Consider the following 19079-nt stretch of genomic DNA (forward strand, 5'->3'; position numbering starts at 1 on the left):
CTTGCTTTGTATTTATTCACTAGACAGTCACATGATGGGTTTAGGTGAAAGAATACCAACTCGTCTCAGTCAGAGAAACTTCTTCTTCCTCTTCTTCCTCCTCTTCCTCCTCCAAACTTGTGGTGCACGAGTCCACCCGCGCGATGGCTTCTCTTCTTACTTTGCCAACGGAGTGTATCCTCCATATCTTCAAGAACTGCGAGGGTTTATCTCAGGCAATTACGCTCTCCTCAACATGCAAGTTAATGCATTCTATCTTCTCATCAAATCTGCACTCGATCCTGTACAGCTTAGGCACAGCTCAGATTCTCGCGTTTAAGGATGCTTTGATGACGGTAAGTCGATTGACTAACGAGGTGATATCGATCGTTGCTGACCATGTCTCTTCCAAGGCACGCGCAACACAGATCGTCCTCGACCATTTTCGTAAAAGTGAATTCCCTCCGGATCCGTTCCCACTCGACTCTTTGAGCTGCGCAGCCAAAAAACTGTCTCCTGAGGAGTACAGGCTTGTCCTCGATTGGGAGCATCTCGCCAAATGCGTCGAAAATATCTGTTTAAAAAACACTGAATGGGGCAAACGGTATGGAAGTTTCACGGGTCCACTGTCTAACTCTTGTGGGAAATGGCTGCTTTAGAAAGAGAATTTCCGTCGTTTTATCTATCGAGTTTTTTTATGGGGGCTGTGCTTTGTCGGGCATACCAGGAGCCTCTGGCGCCGCCATCAGGTACAGGCGAACATCCACATCGCCCTCCACCAGGCTTCCTACATGATTTTTCTTGTCAGAATTGGCGCGCCGGCCACGCTGATGTGGAATACTTGGTGAGGTACCCCATCCTCAATTTTGGGTCGTATGAGGACCATGGGTCTGTTTATGGGCCACTGGCGGACTTTCTCTTCCAACAGAGCAAGATGCGAGCCCGGAGCCAGTATTATTCACGGCCTGAACATTTGGTATCTTTTCAAGAAGCAACGATTCCTGATTACATGGATGAAACACATGCTAGCATATTATATACAGAGACTGGGGTGCTTGCTTGCATTTTTATCGCTTTCGGATAAGCCTCATCGGTCAGTGGTATTCAATTATGGAAGTGACGCAAGACAAGATAACCGCTTGAATAGGAAAATCACTGTTGTGCCGCTAGACCAGTTCTATCCAAAGGAGATTTCCATGCCAGATCAGGCACAGGATGCCCGCCACTCTTCTATTGAAAATGCCAATCTTCTTAGGGAATTACTATTACATGTGTGTGCCTCAGATACTTTCTGCTGTATATGCACGTTCCGGTCAGCCGAATCATTATCGCCCAAATGATCGGATGCCTTGGCCACCTCTGCAGACATTTGAATTCGTCCTCCGAAAATTTCTCGGTCTTCGCTTTGCTCAAGATTTCTCCACTACTTCTTATGACATAAGATTCGGCGATTTAACACGGGACAGCGGGGATATCTACCACGAGGATAATTTACAATGGCCGGCGGGAGCTGAATGGGTGTTTGGCGCTGCGGACGGAGGAGAAAATAATAAGTATGATTCTTTTTTTGCTCCGATGACTTGATGGTACGAAGTATCCTGGACTGAGAGGAAGGATTTCAGAGGAGGTACTACGCTTCGCTTCGCCCATCAATCACATGTATGTAATTTGATATCAGACCAGAATACGTGATCACCATGCAATTTGTATACAAGTAACCCAAGATCGACAAAGGGCCCAGTTTCATCCAACGTCGTACTCAACACCATTGTCCCAAGATTCCATCGTACAATTTGAACTTCGAGATTGACTAGCGAAAAGGATAGCCTCGCCATCATTGGAGACTACCACAATAGTGCTGCGTGGCGCCACAATAGCCTGCAGCAGATCAATTTTCCATATCATACGCTGGTTTCATTGCACATGCTCGCGTGTTCTCGAATACCGTGCGGGCTCGGGCTATACAACAGCCTAGGATGGAGAGTCGACGTATTGAATGTGTCCGGGGCTGGAATTCTTGGACCCGTATGTATGAGTTTCAAGAGCGGCAAAGAAGACAATAAAAGAAGAAGAAATTTATCTGGCAGTAAGTTGTACGACTGGCAACTACCCATGGTGCACCTGGGGTTAGTAGAGGGTTAGTAGCGAGATGGAGAAGATCCAGAACCCCCGCCACTCCAGGTATGTTGAATCAATCGCCGAGAGAATATTTCAGAACATTGAACTTTCAATACAAGATAGAGATCTCTACTACAAGTCATGGCCGTCTCTTGCTTATCTGGGCTGCCAGCATCACATGTCACGCGTGATATTTTCTGTTGGTGAATGAATATCAACCCATGTATTTTTCTTCTCCGCTACTAATTTACCCAGAGTACCTGTTAACTTAGGCTAATTGATCGATTCAGTACAAATCGAGTCTAAGCAGCATGCCAACAACATCGCTTCTACATTTACTCCCAGCAGAGTGTCTCTTGCTTGTCCTAAAGAGCTGTGAGAGTCCATCTCAAGCACTTACACTCTCATCAACATGCAAGCTTATGCACTCTATATTCTTGCTGAATCTACCCTCTATCCTACGCAACATTGGCAGGTCACAGACTCTCGCGTTTGAAAACGCGTTGATGGCAGTAAGTACAATCCTGTATGATGCCGATTTGGAGCAATTCAGATCTAGCCTGTCAAAAATACTGGACGAGAGTATAGCGAGCATTGCTGACTTGGCCCCCTCAAAGGCTCGAGCAACCAAGATATCCCTCGACTGTTTTCATAAGGGAGAGCTCCCTCCTGATCCCTTCCTATTTGATGCACTGGACAGTGAAAAAAAGCCATCTCTGCAAGAATTCCAGCATGTATTTGGATGGGAGCATCTGATCAACTGTATTGAGAACATATGTCTCAAAAACACCAAATGGGGAAAAGCGTGTGCAGGCGTGGCGAGTCCGAATTCTAGTGCATGGCTATACTGGAGAGAGAACCTTCATCGATCGGTATACAGAGTCTTCCTCATAGGCGCAGTCCTATGTAGGAAATACCAGGAGCCTCTGGCACCGTCAGAAGACCATCCACAACCTCCCATAGTTTCTGGATGACATTATCCATGACGACAGTATTTGGTACACGGGACCTACTTGGGACCCGGATCATGACGATGTCAAGTATTTGTTGAAATATTCCATCTTCAAATTTGGTGCATATGAAGAGCATGAGCCGATTTATGGGCCATTGGCCGATTTCCTACTCCAGCAGAGCAGGAAACGTGCTCACGATCAGCGTGATATCCTACCAGAAGACCTAGTGTATCACGAGGAATCATTGTTCCCTGATTACATCGAGATAAAAGAACATGCAAGCTTGATATTCGCGGACACTTTGGAAAGTTTATTCGCATTCATAGCAGTCGCCGGCTACGCGCATTGGACGATTATCAAAGGAGAAACCCCAAAAGACAACATCAGCACCGATTCTGAAGCCGAGAGTAACCCCGAAGATAAAGACAACAACAGCACAGACGACACTCGCCTGGGCAAGAAACTCGCCGTCATACTACCAGAGCAGTTCTACCCAGAGACAATACACATGCCAAAACGCGTAAACAAGGCACACAACACTCTCCTAGCGAGAAAACGAATACGCAAAACCGCTTCGAGCCCGTTCTGCAGGCACGTGGACAAGGTTCTCTGCGGCTTACATGAAGTCTCCGGCCAGCCGAATGTATATTATGATTTGTGTCCGACTCCATATCCCCCGCTGCAGATATTTGAGTTCATTTTCAGGAGATTTCTAAGTCTTCGCTTCGCTGAAGATGCTTTTAGCATTCTACCTCCCGGCTCGCCACCTAAGGTGTTTTTGAATAGGATTGAGAGTGGAGATATTTACTCGGAGGTTGATGAGCAGTTACCGGAGGGTGGGATAACGATGTTCGAACCTAATAATTGGGCGGATTTTGATGCGCATTTCTTTTCTATGCGCTGACTTGAGTGTATTCTGGTAAGCCAAGAGAAGACGGAGTACATCTGTATATAATCCTTGTATAATGTGGCAATGTCAAATCATAATATTAGCGACTGCTTCCAGCAATCCGGATATCAATAAGTTAGGTAAGATCAAGTTAAGTTACTAGTTATACAAGATCCAGTCGTTTCCTCCCAGAATCATGAACCACAGCGGAGCATCCAGGCATTATTCAAATAAAAAAAAGTCAAAATCAAAGACGAATAGGATAGACAACCATGGAGGATATAAAAGATGTCTGGTATATAGCAAAAAGGATAGAATCCAAGATTCAAATCATGTGCGTTGAAAAAAGGGTGACAGAAGCATGTGCAGGAATTAAAAAGGTCAAGGGAAGGTTTTTTTTTTTTTTTTACAGGGTAATCAGGACAACAAGGGCAACGAGGACACCGAAGAACGAGCTCTGCATCACACGCTCGCCCTGGAAGGTGGTAGCAGCGTTGGTGGTGACGTTCTTCTGGCTGTGGTCAGAGACGGAGGAGCCGTCCGAGCCAGGCTCGTTGCCGGTACCGCCGTTGGTCTTGGGGACGCTGGATGAGTCATCATCCTTGTCATCGTTGTCCTTGTCAGCGCCAATGTCAGGGTCAAGACCGGTAGCACCAAACGACGCAAGCACAGTGTCGTTGTTGGTCACCTGCACAGAGGTGTTCAGACCCTTGTCGTCCTTGAAGATATACGACTTGTCGCCGTGGATATCAGCACCGTCAGGTGGGCTGTAGCACTCGACCGTGATCTCTCCAAAAGACGCATAGTAGTAGCCCTTGTCCTGGATGTCCTCGCTGTCCCAGTCGATCTCGCCACCGGCCCATTCGATGGTTCCCTCGGCGTTGCTGGCCTGACCAGCGGGCCACAGCGAGAGTTGCATGCGAGAGGGGGTCTGGGGGAATTGGTAGCGGCCGGCGGTTTCGTTCCAGGTCTCTGATTTCTCGAGGGTTCGCTTCACCTCGCCGTTGACGGACCAGTTGATGTAGTCTTCTGTCCAGTCGATTTCGTACTCGTGCCATTCTTCGAAGGTGTTCTCACCGCCAACTTCAGACTTGCCGCCGTTGTTGTCTAATCCATTAGTATCCTTCACATCACGCCAGGGTCAAGAATGGAGGAACGTACAGTCAAGAATACCCTTGAAATAATAGTTCGTCTGAACATTATCCAGATCCGCACCCACAAACTCAAGATCAATCTCATCCTTGGTATCCGACAGCAGAATAAACGCCGTCACAACACCAGCCCCACGGCTACTCTTTATCTTGCCCTTGATCTTTCCATACCAAATGTAGTGATTGTTCGCAAACAACGTCCCCACAGTGCCATTCGGCATGGTCATGACGAGGTTTCCATCGTCGACCTTGGGGAAGCCACTGTACACCCAGTCATACTTGCTCGCGTCGCCAAGGTACTTGGTGTTGAGGGCTGCGCTGTCGAGGTTGTCCCAGGTGTAGGTTTTGTTTTGGCAGATGGGTTCGGCGACGCAGGAGTCGAGGGAGAAGGAGGAGAAGGGGTCACAGCCTCCAAGGCAGTAGGCGCCTGTTCCACATTCTCCGTATTCTGTGTCTGTTAGCAGTGGTCATAGCACAGGGGGTGAAGGTGGTGGCGGACTCACGGGAACAGCAGGGCTTGTCTTCGGGACACTGGTTGCTTGTGTCGCAGGTCTGGGCCCAAGCAGTGGACGCCAGGAGCGATGCGAAAAGGATAGAAGCACCCAGACGCACCATTCTGAACGAGCGTATGTACAACAATGCAATTGATCAAACAGAAGTATATATACTTGAAAAAACCAAGGAAGTAGAGAACGGCTGCAGTGATGTCCGAAAAAAAAAAAAAAAAAAAAAAAAAAAGAGAGAGTGAGATCTCGTGGACAACTGCTATTCAATTACTGTACCTGCTGGCGTTAGTACTCGTTATTAGACTGCTGGCGACATAAGATTCTAAAGAGAGAAAAAATGAGACGAGGACTTATATATGCAAAAGGACCCGATCCTCGGCCCTTCACTAGCGCGCCACTAGCGCCGGCTGCACGAGGGCCCACATTAACCCTGTTGATACAGTAAAATATGTATTTCCGGTATTACAACCCCAGCGTTCTTCGCGAAACCTGCATCGGCATTGGTTATCTGCGTTATCTCGGCAACTGCTTCCCGATGTGTATTTTGTCTCCATGGGCCATGGCTGTATCCGTAGTCCAAAATAGTAGCTGCCAGATGGCTGTGTTCATTTCTTTTGCCTTCAATAACCTGGCTTCTGAGACCACTAGCATAGTTTGGTGGACTAGTAGTAGTAGCATTCAAACACAAATTACAGTAGGCAGCAAGAAAGACACACACACACACACACACACACACACACACAACAAAGTACAAACAAAGTCTCTCCTTTTCTGCATCTGATATCATATATTTTCTCCGGTTTAAACTTTTCTTGCCTCCCTGAACCCCCATCAAATATGAAACAAACTAGACAGCACCACGTTAACCATAATCCGATAGGGGTTGCCAGGTGAACACTGCATAGTACGGAGACAAGCACAGGGGGACAGGCAGCATGCCATTCCATGGAGAGACATTTCTTTATCTCTCAGTGTAAACAACAAACTGCATAAACGAGATGTCATTATGACCGGTCCCATGTATGTAGTTAGTCCGTCCTCTGTACGGATACAATGCACATTGCACATTTCTATGCACTGTAGATTTTTTTTATTTTTATTTTTTTTTTCATTTCATCGGTTGGGGTCAAGCCTACCATGGCTACTCCGTACCCCATACCAAGTACAAGACATTTACATCATCTCTCAGAAAAGTCGGATGGTCTCGCTAAGACCTCTAATTTTGGTAGGCACTCCTATCTGTGCTCCTGTCTACTGTACTTTTATGTACGTGCAGTCTGTCATTACAATACTGTACCGAGTTCGGACCAAGTTCATCGGCGGTACGATAATCCCTTCCCAATATGGCACTGACTGATGCACGCTGCAGCGCTCATCAACGCTTATCCCGATCGGGAATGGTTATGGGGTTGGCATTAAACAACACAACTCTTGAAGAGATGAAAAAGGAGGTCTTCGCGTCTTGGTCGTGGATAGCGAAGGCTGGCGCCGTTTTCTTGACTACTATCTGGCCTTTGCTTGTAAAATGACCGTTATCTCGCAAGCAAGGAGATAGTCTACGAGACATGTTCGATGTCGTGAAGAATCTCGGTCGATCATGATCAACAAACAACGTCTACGGAGTACACTATGTTACCATGGTACCACGATCGTCACTGTCAGATACAATCCTGTCCCGTGCTACTTATACTATCCCTGTCGATTCAGGGAGTTCAAGGAGTAACAACCACCACATACCAGTTCTTCTACTACTTTGCAGTGATGTTCCCTTGCACCCTCTCCAGGGACAAGGCAGCCCAATTCAAATTCATAATATTAAAAACTTCCGTATGTTAAAAGCACAATAAAACCATAGGTAAACGATCCATACCCACTTAGGTATTGTCGTAACCAACATTGATAATAGCTCATACATCAAAAAGGAGAAGAAAAAATATCGCGCTCGGCACCTTACACGACACGCTCGTGGTCATTCAACGTGGCAGCAGGGTGCCACGTCCTCCAAAGATCTTGGTCAACGGTTGCCGTCAAAAATTTCCAGGGTGAGAATAATCCCTTCAACTCCCTTCCCGTATAAAATATCGCTCCTTGGCTGCATTGACAAGACCACCAGAGTACAGCGGTCTGTAATTACCGCCCTGCTTCACGCATGGCCCTTTTGACGAAGTTCTTGGCGTACGAAGGACGGCTAGTTTCCTTTACCAAGACCAACTCTTTCTCGCAAGGGTCCGATGAGAACGTCACCGAGACTCCGTTGTACACGTTGCGGCCGGTCTTCCATTTATTGAACACGTCCAAAACCTTGCGAGCAACACAGGTGCTGGTAAAGACCGCCGTCGCTAAATTGTGTCAGCGATGTTGTAGGGATGATCTGGAGAGGGGCTCTTACCGTTACCAGAATTGAACACCCAAAGAAAATCAATGTTGCCAGGTCCAGCCAAGGTACGAACGTCTTGCTTCCATTTCTCGGGCGACATGTTCTCCGCAAAGAGTCTCTTTCGCGCGAAAGAGAGACGCCGACGCTCACGGACCGGCTGGTTCATTCGACGGTGGTCTTCGTTCCACTCGACAATCTCAAGGAGCTCAACACTGACTCCCGGTCCAAGACGTCCAAAACCGAGCAGCGCTTCCATCTCCTTGTGCGAGTTCAGGAACATGACACCGTGAGACGCGTGCTGGAAGGTGACCCGAGCCCTTCCATTGGCCTCGATTTTGATGTCTTGCAGAGGCCCCTCGTGGATTCGGGTGGTGATATAGTGAATAATATCCTTGTTCATACGTCCGCTGACACGCAGGACAGCCGCTTTGGTCTCCGGGATCTCCGGTGACAAAGCGGACGTGAGTCCAGTTGCAGACAGTCCAGGCAATTCGCCCTCGTCATCACTCTGGCTATATTTCGAGGCGGAAAGTGCCGTCATCGAAACGGGAGGAGAAATATACTGAGAGGGCTCGTGAGTATTGGTTTGGTTGTTGGACAAAGAGCCAGCAATCTGAGCCCAGCTTCCAGTCTGAGAGAAGTGGCCATCGTGCGGCTGGAGCTTCTTAAGGGCACGGCTCTGGTAGCTGAACTCTCCCTGGTTCTCCTTATCAACCTCGTTCATGAGGGCGGCAGCGGCCTGTTTCTGAATCGTATTGGCCTTCACGTTCAGGCTGCTACCGGACTGCTCGCGTCAGCTGAGTAGGATCCAATAATGAAGAGAAGATGATGACCTACCACTTCCTCCAGGACATATTCAGTCGCAGGAATGTTGTCAACACCCTCGCTAAAGGCATTGACGATCATGATACTCAGCTTTCCCAGCTCATTCGCCGATTTGTGTTGTCCATGGTTGCGGAACTGCATGCTGGTTGTTAGCCAAGCGACTGTCGAGCCCCATGAGCCCCATGAGCCCTGGCGAGCTTGCTTACATGGCAGGCGATGCGGTTGAGATGGCCCAAGGCCTCAGCCATGGCACCATCGATAGAGTAGGTCACCATCTTGAATGACCTTGGAGACGGTAGATCAGAAAACGGCGGGTACAAGATCCAAGATAGGGTTATATTTATCGCGAAGAAGAGGGGTTTCCGGAACGAAACTCGTGGAATCCTGCCATTCGACCAGTCAGTGTTAGATGGATTCAACCCGTGAGAGACAAGAGACAAGGACCATACCACTCAATTTCCAGCCTAGAATCTCGTTGAGACTTCCAGACCTGAGATAGACGCGTCAAAACACGCAGTCGTCAACAGTATCCCAAGAAACGCTGAGGAAGGAAAAAGGTTGACGGAGAAGAGCAACCAGAAGCTGTTTCCCTTAAATCAAGACCTGGGGACAATGAACCCTCAACAAAGTCTCTTTGGCAGAAAAGCCAACAGACAGACAAGGTCGTTGATGGTCTTTGACGCGTTGCCAAAGACCTTTGTTGCTCTGAGCGTAGAATATGCCTGTCCGAGACTCCCACACCAGAGCCCTGGCTGTCGATTAACTTGTGAAGAAGATGATGCTCATAAGATGATTTGCTGATGCGAAAATGAAGAAATGAGATGCAGAAGAGTAAGAGATGGATTGGAAGAGGATGTGTTGCTTGCGTGGATTTGGGAGGAGGGGAAGAGAGGGGGAGAGTGTGGGTGGGAGAGTGAATACAGAGAAAGAAGTCACGGGTGAGGGCTTTCCTACATGGGTCACCCCATGGGGAACCGCTGCCAAAACATTTGCAAGCAACCATCACGTCTATACTTGCCATACTCAAATCCAATGGATTAGCTGAGTGAATGTGCATTTGAAGAGATAATTGATGCAAAAGATATATTTCATATTTCGTGTTCTTCTTGGGATCCTCCCATGCTCGAAGCCGATGTCGCGGAACAGTATACTGTATACAGCATCGCTTCTTTCCTTGGATTATTTCCGTGCTCCTTAGTGGATATTCACTAGGACTGGCATACATATGAAATGGATTTCGTTCTACCAAATATTATTGGGAATGGTCTTCTAGTGGTATATCGGTATATCTTCGTAGCATCTCACGAGAAACGCCTTGGTAGCACGAGCGCATGGCAAGTATGGAATTGAATCCGGTTATATATACACTAAACCAGACCATCCCACTAATATACCCGTCAACGAACATCATAATACCCCAGAACCGGGGCAAAATTATTAAAAACCATAACCTTGCACCGAGTCACGCAGAAAGCGGCGGGAAAGTTCTCACGAAGCTGCAAATATAGTTAGCACCACTCCTCTCCATCCACAGGGACCATTTAACAGGGAACATACTGAGCAGGACACTCATATCCCGATGGGTTCTTCTTCAAATACAACTGGTGGTAGTCCTCCGCATCCCACCACTCACCCGCCTCGATTATCTGCGTACTAAGCGACTGCTTGTACCACTCCTTGCCAACCTTGTCCGTGATATCGTGCGCAAGCTTGTTCTGTTCCTCGCTGTGCGTGAAGACCACGCTGCGATACTGGGTGCCAACGTCCGGGCCTTGGCGGTTGAGTGTTGTGGGGTCGTGCATGCGGTAGAAGAATTCCAGAAGCTGGCGGTAGCTGACGATGGAGGGGTCGAAGGTTACCTGGACGGCTTCGGCGTCTGTTTCATTTTTTTGGATGCGATTAGCGATGCGCTTTCTTTATTTCCTTATTTTAGAGTTTCAGGGGGAAGAACTAGACACTTACGACCAGTATTCCCGCTACACACAGCCCGATATGTCGGCGACGAAGTGTTTCCGCCAGAGTATCCCACCCTAGCATCCAAGAGACCCTTTCCACTGCCGAATTCCTTGCGGAACAGGTGCTCCACGCCCCAGAAGCAGCCTGCCGCCACTGTAGCTTTCTCCGACATATTGTTGCTGTTGCGCGAGGCCGACTCGGGTGCCAAAGAAAAAAACGGGGAACTAGTCGAGAAAGGACGGAAAAGTCGTGAGAATAGTGTTGAACCAAGCGCGGGCGCAAACGTCATTTGGAAGTGATAGTGTGTTATTATACGTACTGTATATATATTTGAGGGAGAGGTTGTTTGTTCTTTGTGGTGGGAGGCAAAGCCGGAGTTGATGCAAAATCCGCAAAAATGATGTAAAATGCCCGTTTGGGTAAGTGACAGCGGGGAAGCTTCTTTCAAGGTGCACCAGAGATCTTATACCGTCCCACACATCAGCTACTCTTGTATATTGTCTTCAGAATATGGGCATACAGCTCGAGTGAAAAGAAAAAGTGATTACTATTGTATTCAGCCCAGCATAATACCAGGAATCTCAAACATCAACCACCTCTCCCATAGCCCTGATACCGAGCAAATCTAGCAACAACCAGAGCCGTTCAAAATACCCAATACAAACTCAGAAGGTCGGTTTATCCTTTCCCCAAGGACACTCAGATTCCTCGTCAAAAAAAAATGTCTATACATCGACCGTGCCGGTTCCCACTCATCTCAAAGCGCATCCGATCCATACAAAGAAAACGAATCAGCACAACTCCCAAGAAGGGTAAAAAGGGGACCTAAACTCACGAAATCTGACAAGCATTTGGCGCAAGCATATATGCTCTCAGCAAGATACAAGTCACCACATCATCATACGGTTTGTGTGCAGTCTCCACAGATGTCATGGACGCCCAACCTCCGTCCTCCATAATAAACGGGAAGTGCGCATCGTACCCAATCCCATTGATCCAAATCTCCCTCTCGATGTCGACGATGGGAAAGGGTATGATTCTGTATACTTCTTCTCTCTGGTCCTCGTCAAAGTCGCAGTAGTAAATCTCGCCGTGTCGTTGTTTGTATCCTGCTCCGTTGTGATCTGTTACTTCAACTCCGGAGGCCTCGATGATGGCATGAATTTCCTCGACGAGTTGCGAGCTTCCAGTCCGGTTCATTTGCGTTGGTGTCGTAATAACTAGTGAGTATATCTTTTGGTTGTGTTGATGTTTATCGTGGTTTCGAGGCGTGGGTTGCTTCTGACGTACGACATCTTGGCTGGATGTTATTTTTGTTGTGATGAGAAAGGAGAGCAGTTTGATCAATGTAGAGAAAACTATGAGTTTGGAGTGAAAGTTAGAAGATTAGCATCGAGGTAGTCCGACAGCTGCCTACAGTCTTTTAGCAACTCATGACACCTTCCCCATTCACTTCGACTGCCTAGACACATAGGCAGCATTTCGATCTAGGCAATCAAACCCTAATAAATAAAAGAACCATGGTTGGTAGTGACTACATCATCAGCCCTACAGGCGTGCCAGTCAAATCAGAGAGTAATCAGAGATATCGATTAATATCCCACAGTTCAAGCCAAAACCAACTCCGAGAATGCCAACCCAGACAACGAAGACATTACTGTACACGTCCGATAAAAACAATGATATGTGATGCAGGGGAAAAAAATCATCAACAGCGAAAGAAAATGAAAATACACAAACACACAAACACACAAACACACCATATAGTATGCTCTCGATGCCACATCGCAATTTGGAATATTAAAAAAGAAGTAGTGGTATCAGTAATCCGGAACACCTTCCCAAAGTACCCATATCAACAAAAACAAATAGAAAAAAAGATATCATCTACCAGTAAGCACCCCCAGAACTGTTCGAGAACTTTTCAAGGTTTGGGGTTGCCATAGCGCTAAGCCGGATGGCATCCCGGCTTGTGAGACTAGCCCGGAGGTCACCACCAAACGTAGAACGTCTATGCGCTGTGCTCTTCATAACAGGGATCGTTCGAGGACCCAAGACCCGTGGCTTGGCCTCGGTCTCCTCGTTCTTTGCCATTCGCCTGGCCCCAGAAGCAGTGAACATGGTGTTCTCGGTAGGCGAACCTCCTCCGTATGATGCAGAAGTTGGACTCCGTCGGCGGTGGGCACGGTGGGCATTCGCAGAAACTGCCGAACCAAATTGGCCGCCCGAAATGCGTCTCATCGCAGAGTTAATTTTGATAGCGTCGTCCTTGTTTGCCTTCCAGCTGCCCTTGCTTTCAGACAAAGGGCTGCTGGAGACGCTTCCGCTGGATCTTCGCACCGGCATTCGAGAAGGACGTTCGACGGACGGGCGATTCAAAAAGCTACTGTTCTCGATATTTCGAAGGGGCGACTTCTCGTTATCAGACAAAGGCAAACTTGTCGAAGGGGGCGCAGGGATTGGAGAACTGCCGTTCTTCTTCGACAAGAACCCAGCCTGAAACCTACTGCCCTTAGTAACATTCAGGGTGGGCTCCGAAGGGGGTGCTGGAATTGGAGAAGAACTCAAAGAGCCCAAAGAGGGACTCCTCTTTGGCACTGGAATGCCTCGGGGGATAGGGGATGTCCGCTGCACTGGTAGGTCGTGTTCCGTGTTGTCTTCTGGGGCTAAAGCGGCTGGAGCAGCTGGAGCCTTTTGAGGGGTTTTTTGGAATTCGGCCAGAGAGCCATCCTCTTCATCATCCTTCCACCGGACACTTCGCTTAGGTGCCTTTGGTTGAGACTTTTTTGGGGAGAAACTGACACTCTTTCTACCCACTTTCATCTTGGGACGACGAGGAGATGCTTTGGTGGGAGAAGTGACTGTCGGGGCGAAAGTGATGGGAGCGCTCAAGGACTTTGCGCTAGGTACGTTGATAAGGCTTACCCTCTTCTTCTTGGGGGAGCTAGCCTTAAGCGGGCTAGGCGGAGGAATCGGGGGCAAGCCACCATCTGGCTTGACAATATTAGAGGTAACGGTAGAACAAGAATTCAACATTTTCATGAGGATCTTCATGCCTTCCTCGATCGCCTCCGCTTCGCTCAGCTGCATGATGGTCTCAATAGAAGTGATCATTTCAAATTGAGCCTGCAAAAGTAGTTGCATCGTTGCCGCATCCCCGACCTTGTCTTGCTCTGCCAAAGCAGTCAGGGCCTCCCGCTCCATGTTAGCCTTGAGTAGCTCAGCTTCGCGGTTGAGGTTAGAAATGTCACTGTTGTCGGAGATATTGAATTCTCTGAGCTGACGGATAGCATTCTCGAGGGCGGAGTTCAGCCCACGCTCCCATGCATTCTTGGCCAACCGCTGGTGGTAGTGTTGTCTGCTCCCTTCCAACTCCAAGAGGATTCCTTGGGCCGATTTGCGGATAGCTTGGAGATTCGACAATGGCTCTTCATCGCCTTCGCAGCTCGCGCAGACATTATCGAAAGCAGCAATCCAAGAGGACAGTAAGCCGATCCGGCGGCTGATCTGTCTCAATTTGACCATACTGTTAGTCCGTTCCTGTCTCTCCGGGAGCGAGTGCTCGTAGGAATTGCGAATACGAGCCACACCTTCCAGGAGGACGCTGTCTTTCTTCTCGCTCTGTTTCTTGAACTTAGCGAAAGCAACCTGTTCGTGATTCTTTTGCTGAGCCTTGAGTTCATTAATTAGATTCATCTGCTCATCGATCTTTACCAGGAAATCCTTGACATGACGGTTGACATTAAACACGTTTCTCGTAACTTTGGTCTGAATATTCTTCGCCCGGTTCGCGTATCGCAAAGTGTTCTGGGTCTCGTCAAAATGCTGACTCGATGGGCTGACACAGACGATCATCACCGTTTTGCAGTTACCACCGAGGGAGAACTTGAGAAGTCGCGTCAATTTCGAATTGCGATAAGGAACGTGGTTCGTTTTGCGTGGGTCGCAGAGCGCGTTGATGCAGCTGCCCAGGGCAAGTAGCGACTTGTTGATGTTGGCACCTTCCCACAGCCTTTCTCCTCTGTTTTTGGTCGCGCTCGCACGTTCGCTACCCGCCAGGTCGATAATACTCAGTGTTGCCATTGTGTGCGGTTCGTGTACATCAGCGTTGCGGTCTTTTTGAGCGACGTTTATCTGTAGGACGGCGTGGGATCGTGAGGAGGTTGCGTTTGCTTCGGTCGGAGACATGGTACGGCATTCGTTACCCTGCATGATCATATCCATAACCTGCTGCACGCTCTGCGGGTGATGACTGGACAAGCCAGCCACTGAAACTGACTTGTTCGAATCCTCTCGCAACATCAAGCCGGCTTTGCTTCCACCGGGAACCAGAAGATCGCGGATCGTTTCATTGTAAATCTCGAGGTACGATAGGGACACTTCGGTCGCTTTCTCCGACGACCTTTCATCGATACGCTCGAACAGCTCTTGCATTGTAAGGAAAATAATACCTGGCTGTTGAGTGGTGCCAGTGATGGTGTGTGTTTTTCCACATCCGGTCGCACCGTAAGCAAATACCGTGGCATTGTAACCGTCGAGAACGTTATCAAGAAGGCTTCTGGAAGTAGACTCGTAGACTTCTCCCTGCGAGGCGCTCTGGTCGAAGATTCGGTCAAAGGCAAAGGTCTGGTCCTTAACACGCGGCTTTCCGTTGGGGACGACGCTCCTCGAGAACTTCTGAACGGGGTTATCTTCGGGGGGATCGAACACTCTTTATAACTGTCGTCAGTTCCGATCCAGAGCCAGTATATCAAAAAGAGATAGCAATTGGTCAGTCCACTTACAGACACCTGTCGTCGATGACCTTGATGATCGATCTGAGTCCCTTCTGTTGCAGCTTCGGTGTGGGCGCTCCCGCCAGAGACCCATCACCAAGAAAGAGAGGTCCAGCCTCGCATTTCGAAATTTGAGCAGCCTCTCGAATGGTAAACGGTCTCACACGAACCGCGACGGAAATGGACGAGGAGTTGCTCGAGTCGGGAGGCATAATGGGCGTATGTTTCGATCGGTGGTCGGTTGGGAGAGAAAGAAACGAAAGGACCAAGTCAAATCAAGTCGAATTCCCTCCCAAAATGACTGTGCAGATCCACGTCTTCTAAATTCGACGCGGTGGGGGAGGGGGGAGAAATGACGATAAGTCGACACCCAGCGTCGCCTGCTCTCCGGTCGAGTCGTGACAACAAAAAAAAGGAACGAAACGTCACACTCGTTTAGTGTGAATCGGACGAGATCAGACGCTGGGGAAGGTATGCTGTGGGTTAGTATTGCTCCTCAAGCCGGATGGGTTATCGAAACGGACTCGCAGACGAGGAATGTTGACTGTGGAGTCTGCGTGGTCAGTATTTCAACGCCGGAGTGAGGCTTGACCTGTTGACGTTTCGCTTGTTGCTCCGAGCAACCATCAGTGCGTGTCGATAACACAAGGTCCGTGTTTATATTGATCTACTAGTAAATATGAGAGACTAAAGCGTATGGCTGTGTTAATACCACTATGTGCTAAGCTATCTACACGCATTGTGGATCCTACTGCTTGGTCATTGGGCATCAAATACTGACTCGAAACGGCCTTTAAACGACATAGAGTCAGACCGCGTTGTCGATTGTCCCTGATTGATTCGTGAAAGTGCAAGCGTGTTCACGAGTCATAAACGCCTTGACTTGTCAAGGTCCCTACTCCGTACGAATAGTTGGAGCTCAGAGGTATGGGAGCAATAAGAGCTTGCAGAGGTTACAGGTAAAGCGAACGCATGGTGTCTGTCTCAGACCCAGATCGGACGCAAATGAATCTCCTTTTTCGTGTGTTTGAAATGGTAGCAACATATCGTTTCTCGCCCGTTATCCCATCCTGAAATATATAACCCAACGCCATATGAACGCCGTACAATGCTCGCGTAGAAAGATTGCCGAATACTTATAGTAGTCTGTACCAAAAGAAGAACCGTGCTCACTGCTCGATCTCCTCTTCGTCATCAAACTTGGGAACGACAACATCCCAGCCAGGGTCCTCAAGGTCCAGGTCAATATCGATATCCTCGCCATCCTTCTTCACAGCCTTCTCGCCATCACCGGGCTTCTTGAACCTAAAAGCGATGGACTGCCCATTCCGAAGATCAACAGCCTGTAGGCTTATCGAGCCACTAGTCTTCTTCCCAGTGTTTTTCTTTGATACCTCTTCCTCTGCGAAATCTGACCCCTCCACCTCCAGCCGCGTCCAGCCTTTCTCTAGGTCATTCTTGTCCACTGCAACTCCAAATTCAATATCCGAGGCGTCTTCGGGAAGAGGGTCTCCGTTGATTTCCGTCAATTCGCGAGCTTTGAGTGCGTTTAGTAGAGCAGTTTTGGTGTTTGTGATGGATTCTTGGGGTAGGAGCATGAGAAGCACGGTTGTCTTGTGCTTCTTGAAGAGGAGTGTCCAGCTCAGAGGGTCTGGGTTGAACTGTGGGCCAGATTATTAGCAACATAAAACTTCATCAACCAAACAGTTTAGTGAAATGTAATGAAGGATACATACCATGTTGTACACAGTATCGCAAGTTGTGCTGTTAGTAGTATGAGCGAGCTGTGGTGGGCGGAGGTCGGAGAATTTCTTTATCGGAGTTCTCTGAGCTCCGCGGTTGATCTCGACCTCCAAACCGAGCAAGAGCACCAACATAATCGCCGTGAGACCACCATCTCAGATAACAGGAGCCTTCTGAGACAATTCGTTGCAGGACCAGTCTATGAATCCAAAGACCAACCACCCCACCGACAACATGGGCTCGCAAGAACCATCAGGCCAGCGCCCTCACGATTCAGCGCTACTGAGAGTCATCCATTGGCACAAGCTCTTCGATTCAGACACACCTCCCCGGCTCGGGATGGAAGTGAAGAAACGCCTGCCATACACGACTATCGCGGCATTTGCATCCGGAATGACCATCGGGTCCTTTCACGGTAGCAAAAAGGCATCATACCAATTTCGAGCCGAGAACGCCCATCGCTACCCAACGACATCGGCAGCATGGTTCCAGTACCACAAGAGCAAGAACTATGCATCGGTTGTTGGCGGTGTTAAGGATGGCATGAAATTGGGGTTCAGGCTGGGTGCTGGAGCTTTTGCGTTTTGTTTGTTTGAGGAAACGGTGGATTATGCTCGGGATGATACGAGAGACTTCTTGTCCACGGTAACGGCGGGATTGTCGTTCTCTGGGATCTACAGCTTACTTGGTATGTTCCGTTCTTGTGTGTCTGGGCTTGGGGAGAAGAGGAAACTGACGTGTGTTGTTCAGCTCGCCATGATGTCTTCACGGCCGCTCGCACGACGAGGCTCGGGTTGAAATTGAGTCTTGTGTATGGATTGGCGCAGGATGCGCTGGAATCTCTCAAGGGTAATCGACCTGCGTATGTCGACTTCCTGCTGGGGAATCGTCGGTCAGGTGCGCGGGGGGGAGAAACAGTTTGATACACATCGCACTGTCCTCTATCTATTAAGCCGACCGCGACCTGTATATCTGATTGATGCGGGGAGTCTTTCGACTATACGATCGCCTCCCCATGAACATATGGACTGCATTGAACATTGGAACATCATGGTTGATCTATTCAGATATGAATTCGTCCTAAGATGGATTTACCGATCGAACCCAGCAAATCAAGTCACTACGATACCCGTCAAGTGATTCTTCTGAATGGAAACGGCTTTGATCCTCTTCGCTCCCCGCTTCATTTCCGTCTATCCGAAGATAAGATGACAAGCGCCGCCTGGACAGTACAACTGGGATCTGATCGCGTCTTGTCAACCCCGGAGTATGTCAAACACACTCGCCAGCCAATCCTTCTGATCAACAGGATAAGCATCGGATGTATATGAAATTATGTCTTACCCAATGATGAAAGAATCGCGAACGGTACTTTGCGATACTTGGGTAGCAGCGAACAGACGAGATCGCAGGAAATAAAATCTTCTTTCTAGCAATTCCTCCATCTCTTTTGATAATGCTATAAGTGTCGGGGCATATGTCAATTTGAATGCCGGATGCAGATGTAGTGCAACTTGCGATCCTAAAGCCTGTGCTTTAGGAGTAATAGTGGAATCTGCACGCTGCAGGACAGGCAATCATTCCATCATTTTCTGGAAAAGAAATCCATTGGCCTACATTAATTTATCCCAGTTCATTTCAATCTCATCTGCAGGTTGTTAATGTCCCCTGGTCTATAATAGATTGATCTTTGTCCCTCCAGTCCTCCCTAATTTCTATGGCTGTGTGCATGTCCCCTATCCATTGAGACGAGAACCAGATCAAACACTTTCTTCGCTGTTCTTCTTGATTTCTTCTTTCTTCTCTC

At 48.4% G+C, this 19079-nt stretch overlaps 10 protein-coding genes across 10 annotated transcripts; 2 read left to right on the forward strand and 8 right to left on the reverse strand.

Moving 5' to 3' along the window:
- Nucleotides 1-143: 143 nt before the first annotated feature.
- ASPGLDRAFT_64224 (uncharacterized protein) lies at nt 144-3954 on the forward strand (the record flags this gene model as incomplete). The annotated part of the gene is made up of 5 exons (XM_022548747.1): nt 144-163; nt 290-335; nt 393-583; nt 2933-3031; nt 3090-3954. The coding sequence occupies 5 exons, from the start codon at nt 144-146 to the stop codon at nt 3952-3954; spliced, it is 1221 nt and encodes a 406-aa protein (XP_022403598.1).
- A 63-nt stretch (nt 3955-4017) lies between these two features.
- utr2 (putative cell wall glucanase (Utr2)) lies at nt 4018-5828 on the reverse strand. The gene is made up of 3 exons (XM_022541790.1): nt 5594-5828; nt 5101-5538; nt 4018-5046 (listed from the first exon to the last, which is right to left on the reverse strand). The coding sequence occupies exons 1-3, from the start codon at nt 5703-5705 to the stop codon at nt 4346-4348; spliced, it is 1251 nt and encodes a 416-aa protein (XP_022403599.1). The 5' UTR covers nt 5706-5828; the 3' UTR covers nt 4018-4345.
- Nucleotides 5829-6226: 398 nt separating this feature from the next.
- Nucleotides 6227-6668, reverse strand: ASPGLDRAFT_1103303 (uncharacterized protein). The gene has a single exon (XM_022539573.1). It carries the CDS (start codon nt 6541-6543, stop codon nt 6286-6288), a length of 258 nt encoding a protein of 85 aa, XP_022403600.1. The 5' UTR covers nt 6544-6668; the 3' UTR covers nt 6227-6285.
- Nucleotides 6669-7659: 991 nt separating this feature from the next.
- Nucleotides 7660-9113, reverse strand: ASPGLDRAFT_165165 (uncharacterized protein). Its single transcript, XM_022542601.1, has 4 exons — nt 9005-9113; nt 8811-8933; nt 7986-8718; nt 7660-7935 (listed from the first exon to the last, which is right to left on the reverse strand). The coding sequence occupies exons 1-4, from the start codon at nt 9071-9073 to the stop codon at nt 7727-7729; spliced, it is 1134 nt and encodes a 377-aa protein (XP_022403601.1). The 5' UTR covers nt 9074-9113; the 3' UTR covers nt 7660-7726.
- On the reverse strand, nt 9009-10352 carry ASPGLDRAFT_1103921 (uncharacterized protein). Its single transcript, XM_022539574.1, has one exon. The coding sequence runs from the start codon at nt 10021-10023 to the stop codon at nt 9319-9321; it is 705 nt and encodes a 234-aa protein (XP_022403602.1). The 5' UTR covers nt 10024-10352; the 3' UTR covers nt 9009-9318.
- On the reverse strand, nt 10261-11043 carry ASPGLDRAFT_119473 (peptide-methionine-S-sulfoxide reductase; the record flags this gene model as incomplete). The annotated part of the gene is made up of 3 exons (XM_022540057.1): nt 10261-10294; nt 10356-10674; nt 10761-11043. The coding sequence occupies 3 exons, from the start codon at nt 11041-11043 to the stop codon at nt 10261-10263; spliced, it is 636 nt and encodes a 211-aa protein (XP_022403603.1).
- A 228-nt stretch (nt 11044-11271) lies between these two features.
- ASPGLDRAFT_43382 (uncharacterized protein) lies at nt 11272-12201 on the reverse strand. The gene has a single exon (XM_022545798.1). The coding sequence runs from the start codon at nt 11952-11954 to the stop codon at nt 11586-11588; it is 369 nt and encodes a 122-aa protein (XP_022403604.1). The 5' UTR covers nt 11955-12201; the 3' UTR covers nt 11272-11585.
- A 440-nt stretch (nt 12202-12641) lies between these two features.
- ASPGLDRAFT_32665 (kinesin family protein) lies at nt 12642-15741 on the reverse strand (the record flags this gene model as incomplete). Its single annotated transcript, XM_022544208.1, has 2 exons — nt 12642-15465; nt 15539-15741. 2 exons carry the CDS (start codon nt 15739-15741, stop codon nt 12642-12644), a joined length of 3027 nt encoding a protein of 1008 aa, XP_022403605.1.
- Nucleotides 15742-16698: 957 nt separating this feature from the next.
- On the reverse strand, nt 16699-17268 carry ASPGLDRAFT_22993 (uncharacterized protein; the record flags this gene model as incomplete). The annotated part of the gene is made up of 2 exons (XM_022543236.1): nt 16699-17190; nt 17266-17268. 2 exons carry the CDS (start codon nt 17266-17268, stop codon nt 16699-16701), a joined length of 495 nt encoding a protein of 164 aa, XP_022403606.1.
- A 238-nt stretch (nt 17269-17506) lies between these two features.
- Nucleotides 17507-18195, forward strand: ASPGLDRAFT_22994 (uncharacterized protein; the record flags this gene model as incomplete). Its single annotated transcript, XM_022543237.1, has 2 exons — nt 17507-17960; nt 18023-18195. The coding sequence occupies 2 exons, from the start codon at nt 17507-17509 to the stop codon at nt 18193-18195; spliced, it is 627 nt and encodes a 208-aa protein (XP_022403607.1).
- Nucleotides 18196-19079: the final 884 nt, after the last annotated feature.

This window comes from Aspergillus glaucus (assembly GCF_001890805.1).
Source record: "Aspergillus glaucus CBS 516.65 unplaced genomic scaffold ASPGLscaffold_4, whole genome shotgun sequence".
Taxonomy (NCBI): Eukaryota; Fungi; Ascomycota; class Eurotiomycetes; order Eurotiales; family Aspergillaceae; genus Aspergillus; species Aspergillus glaucus.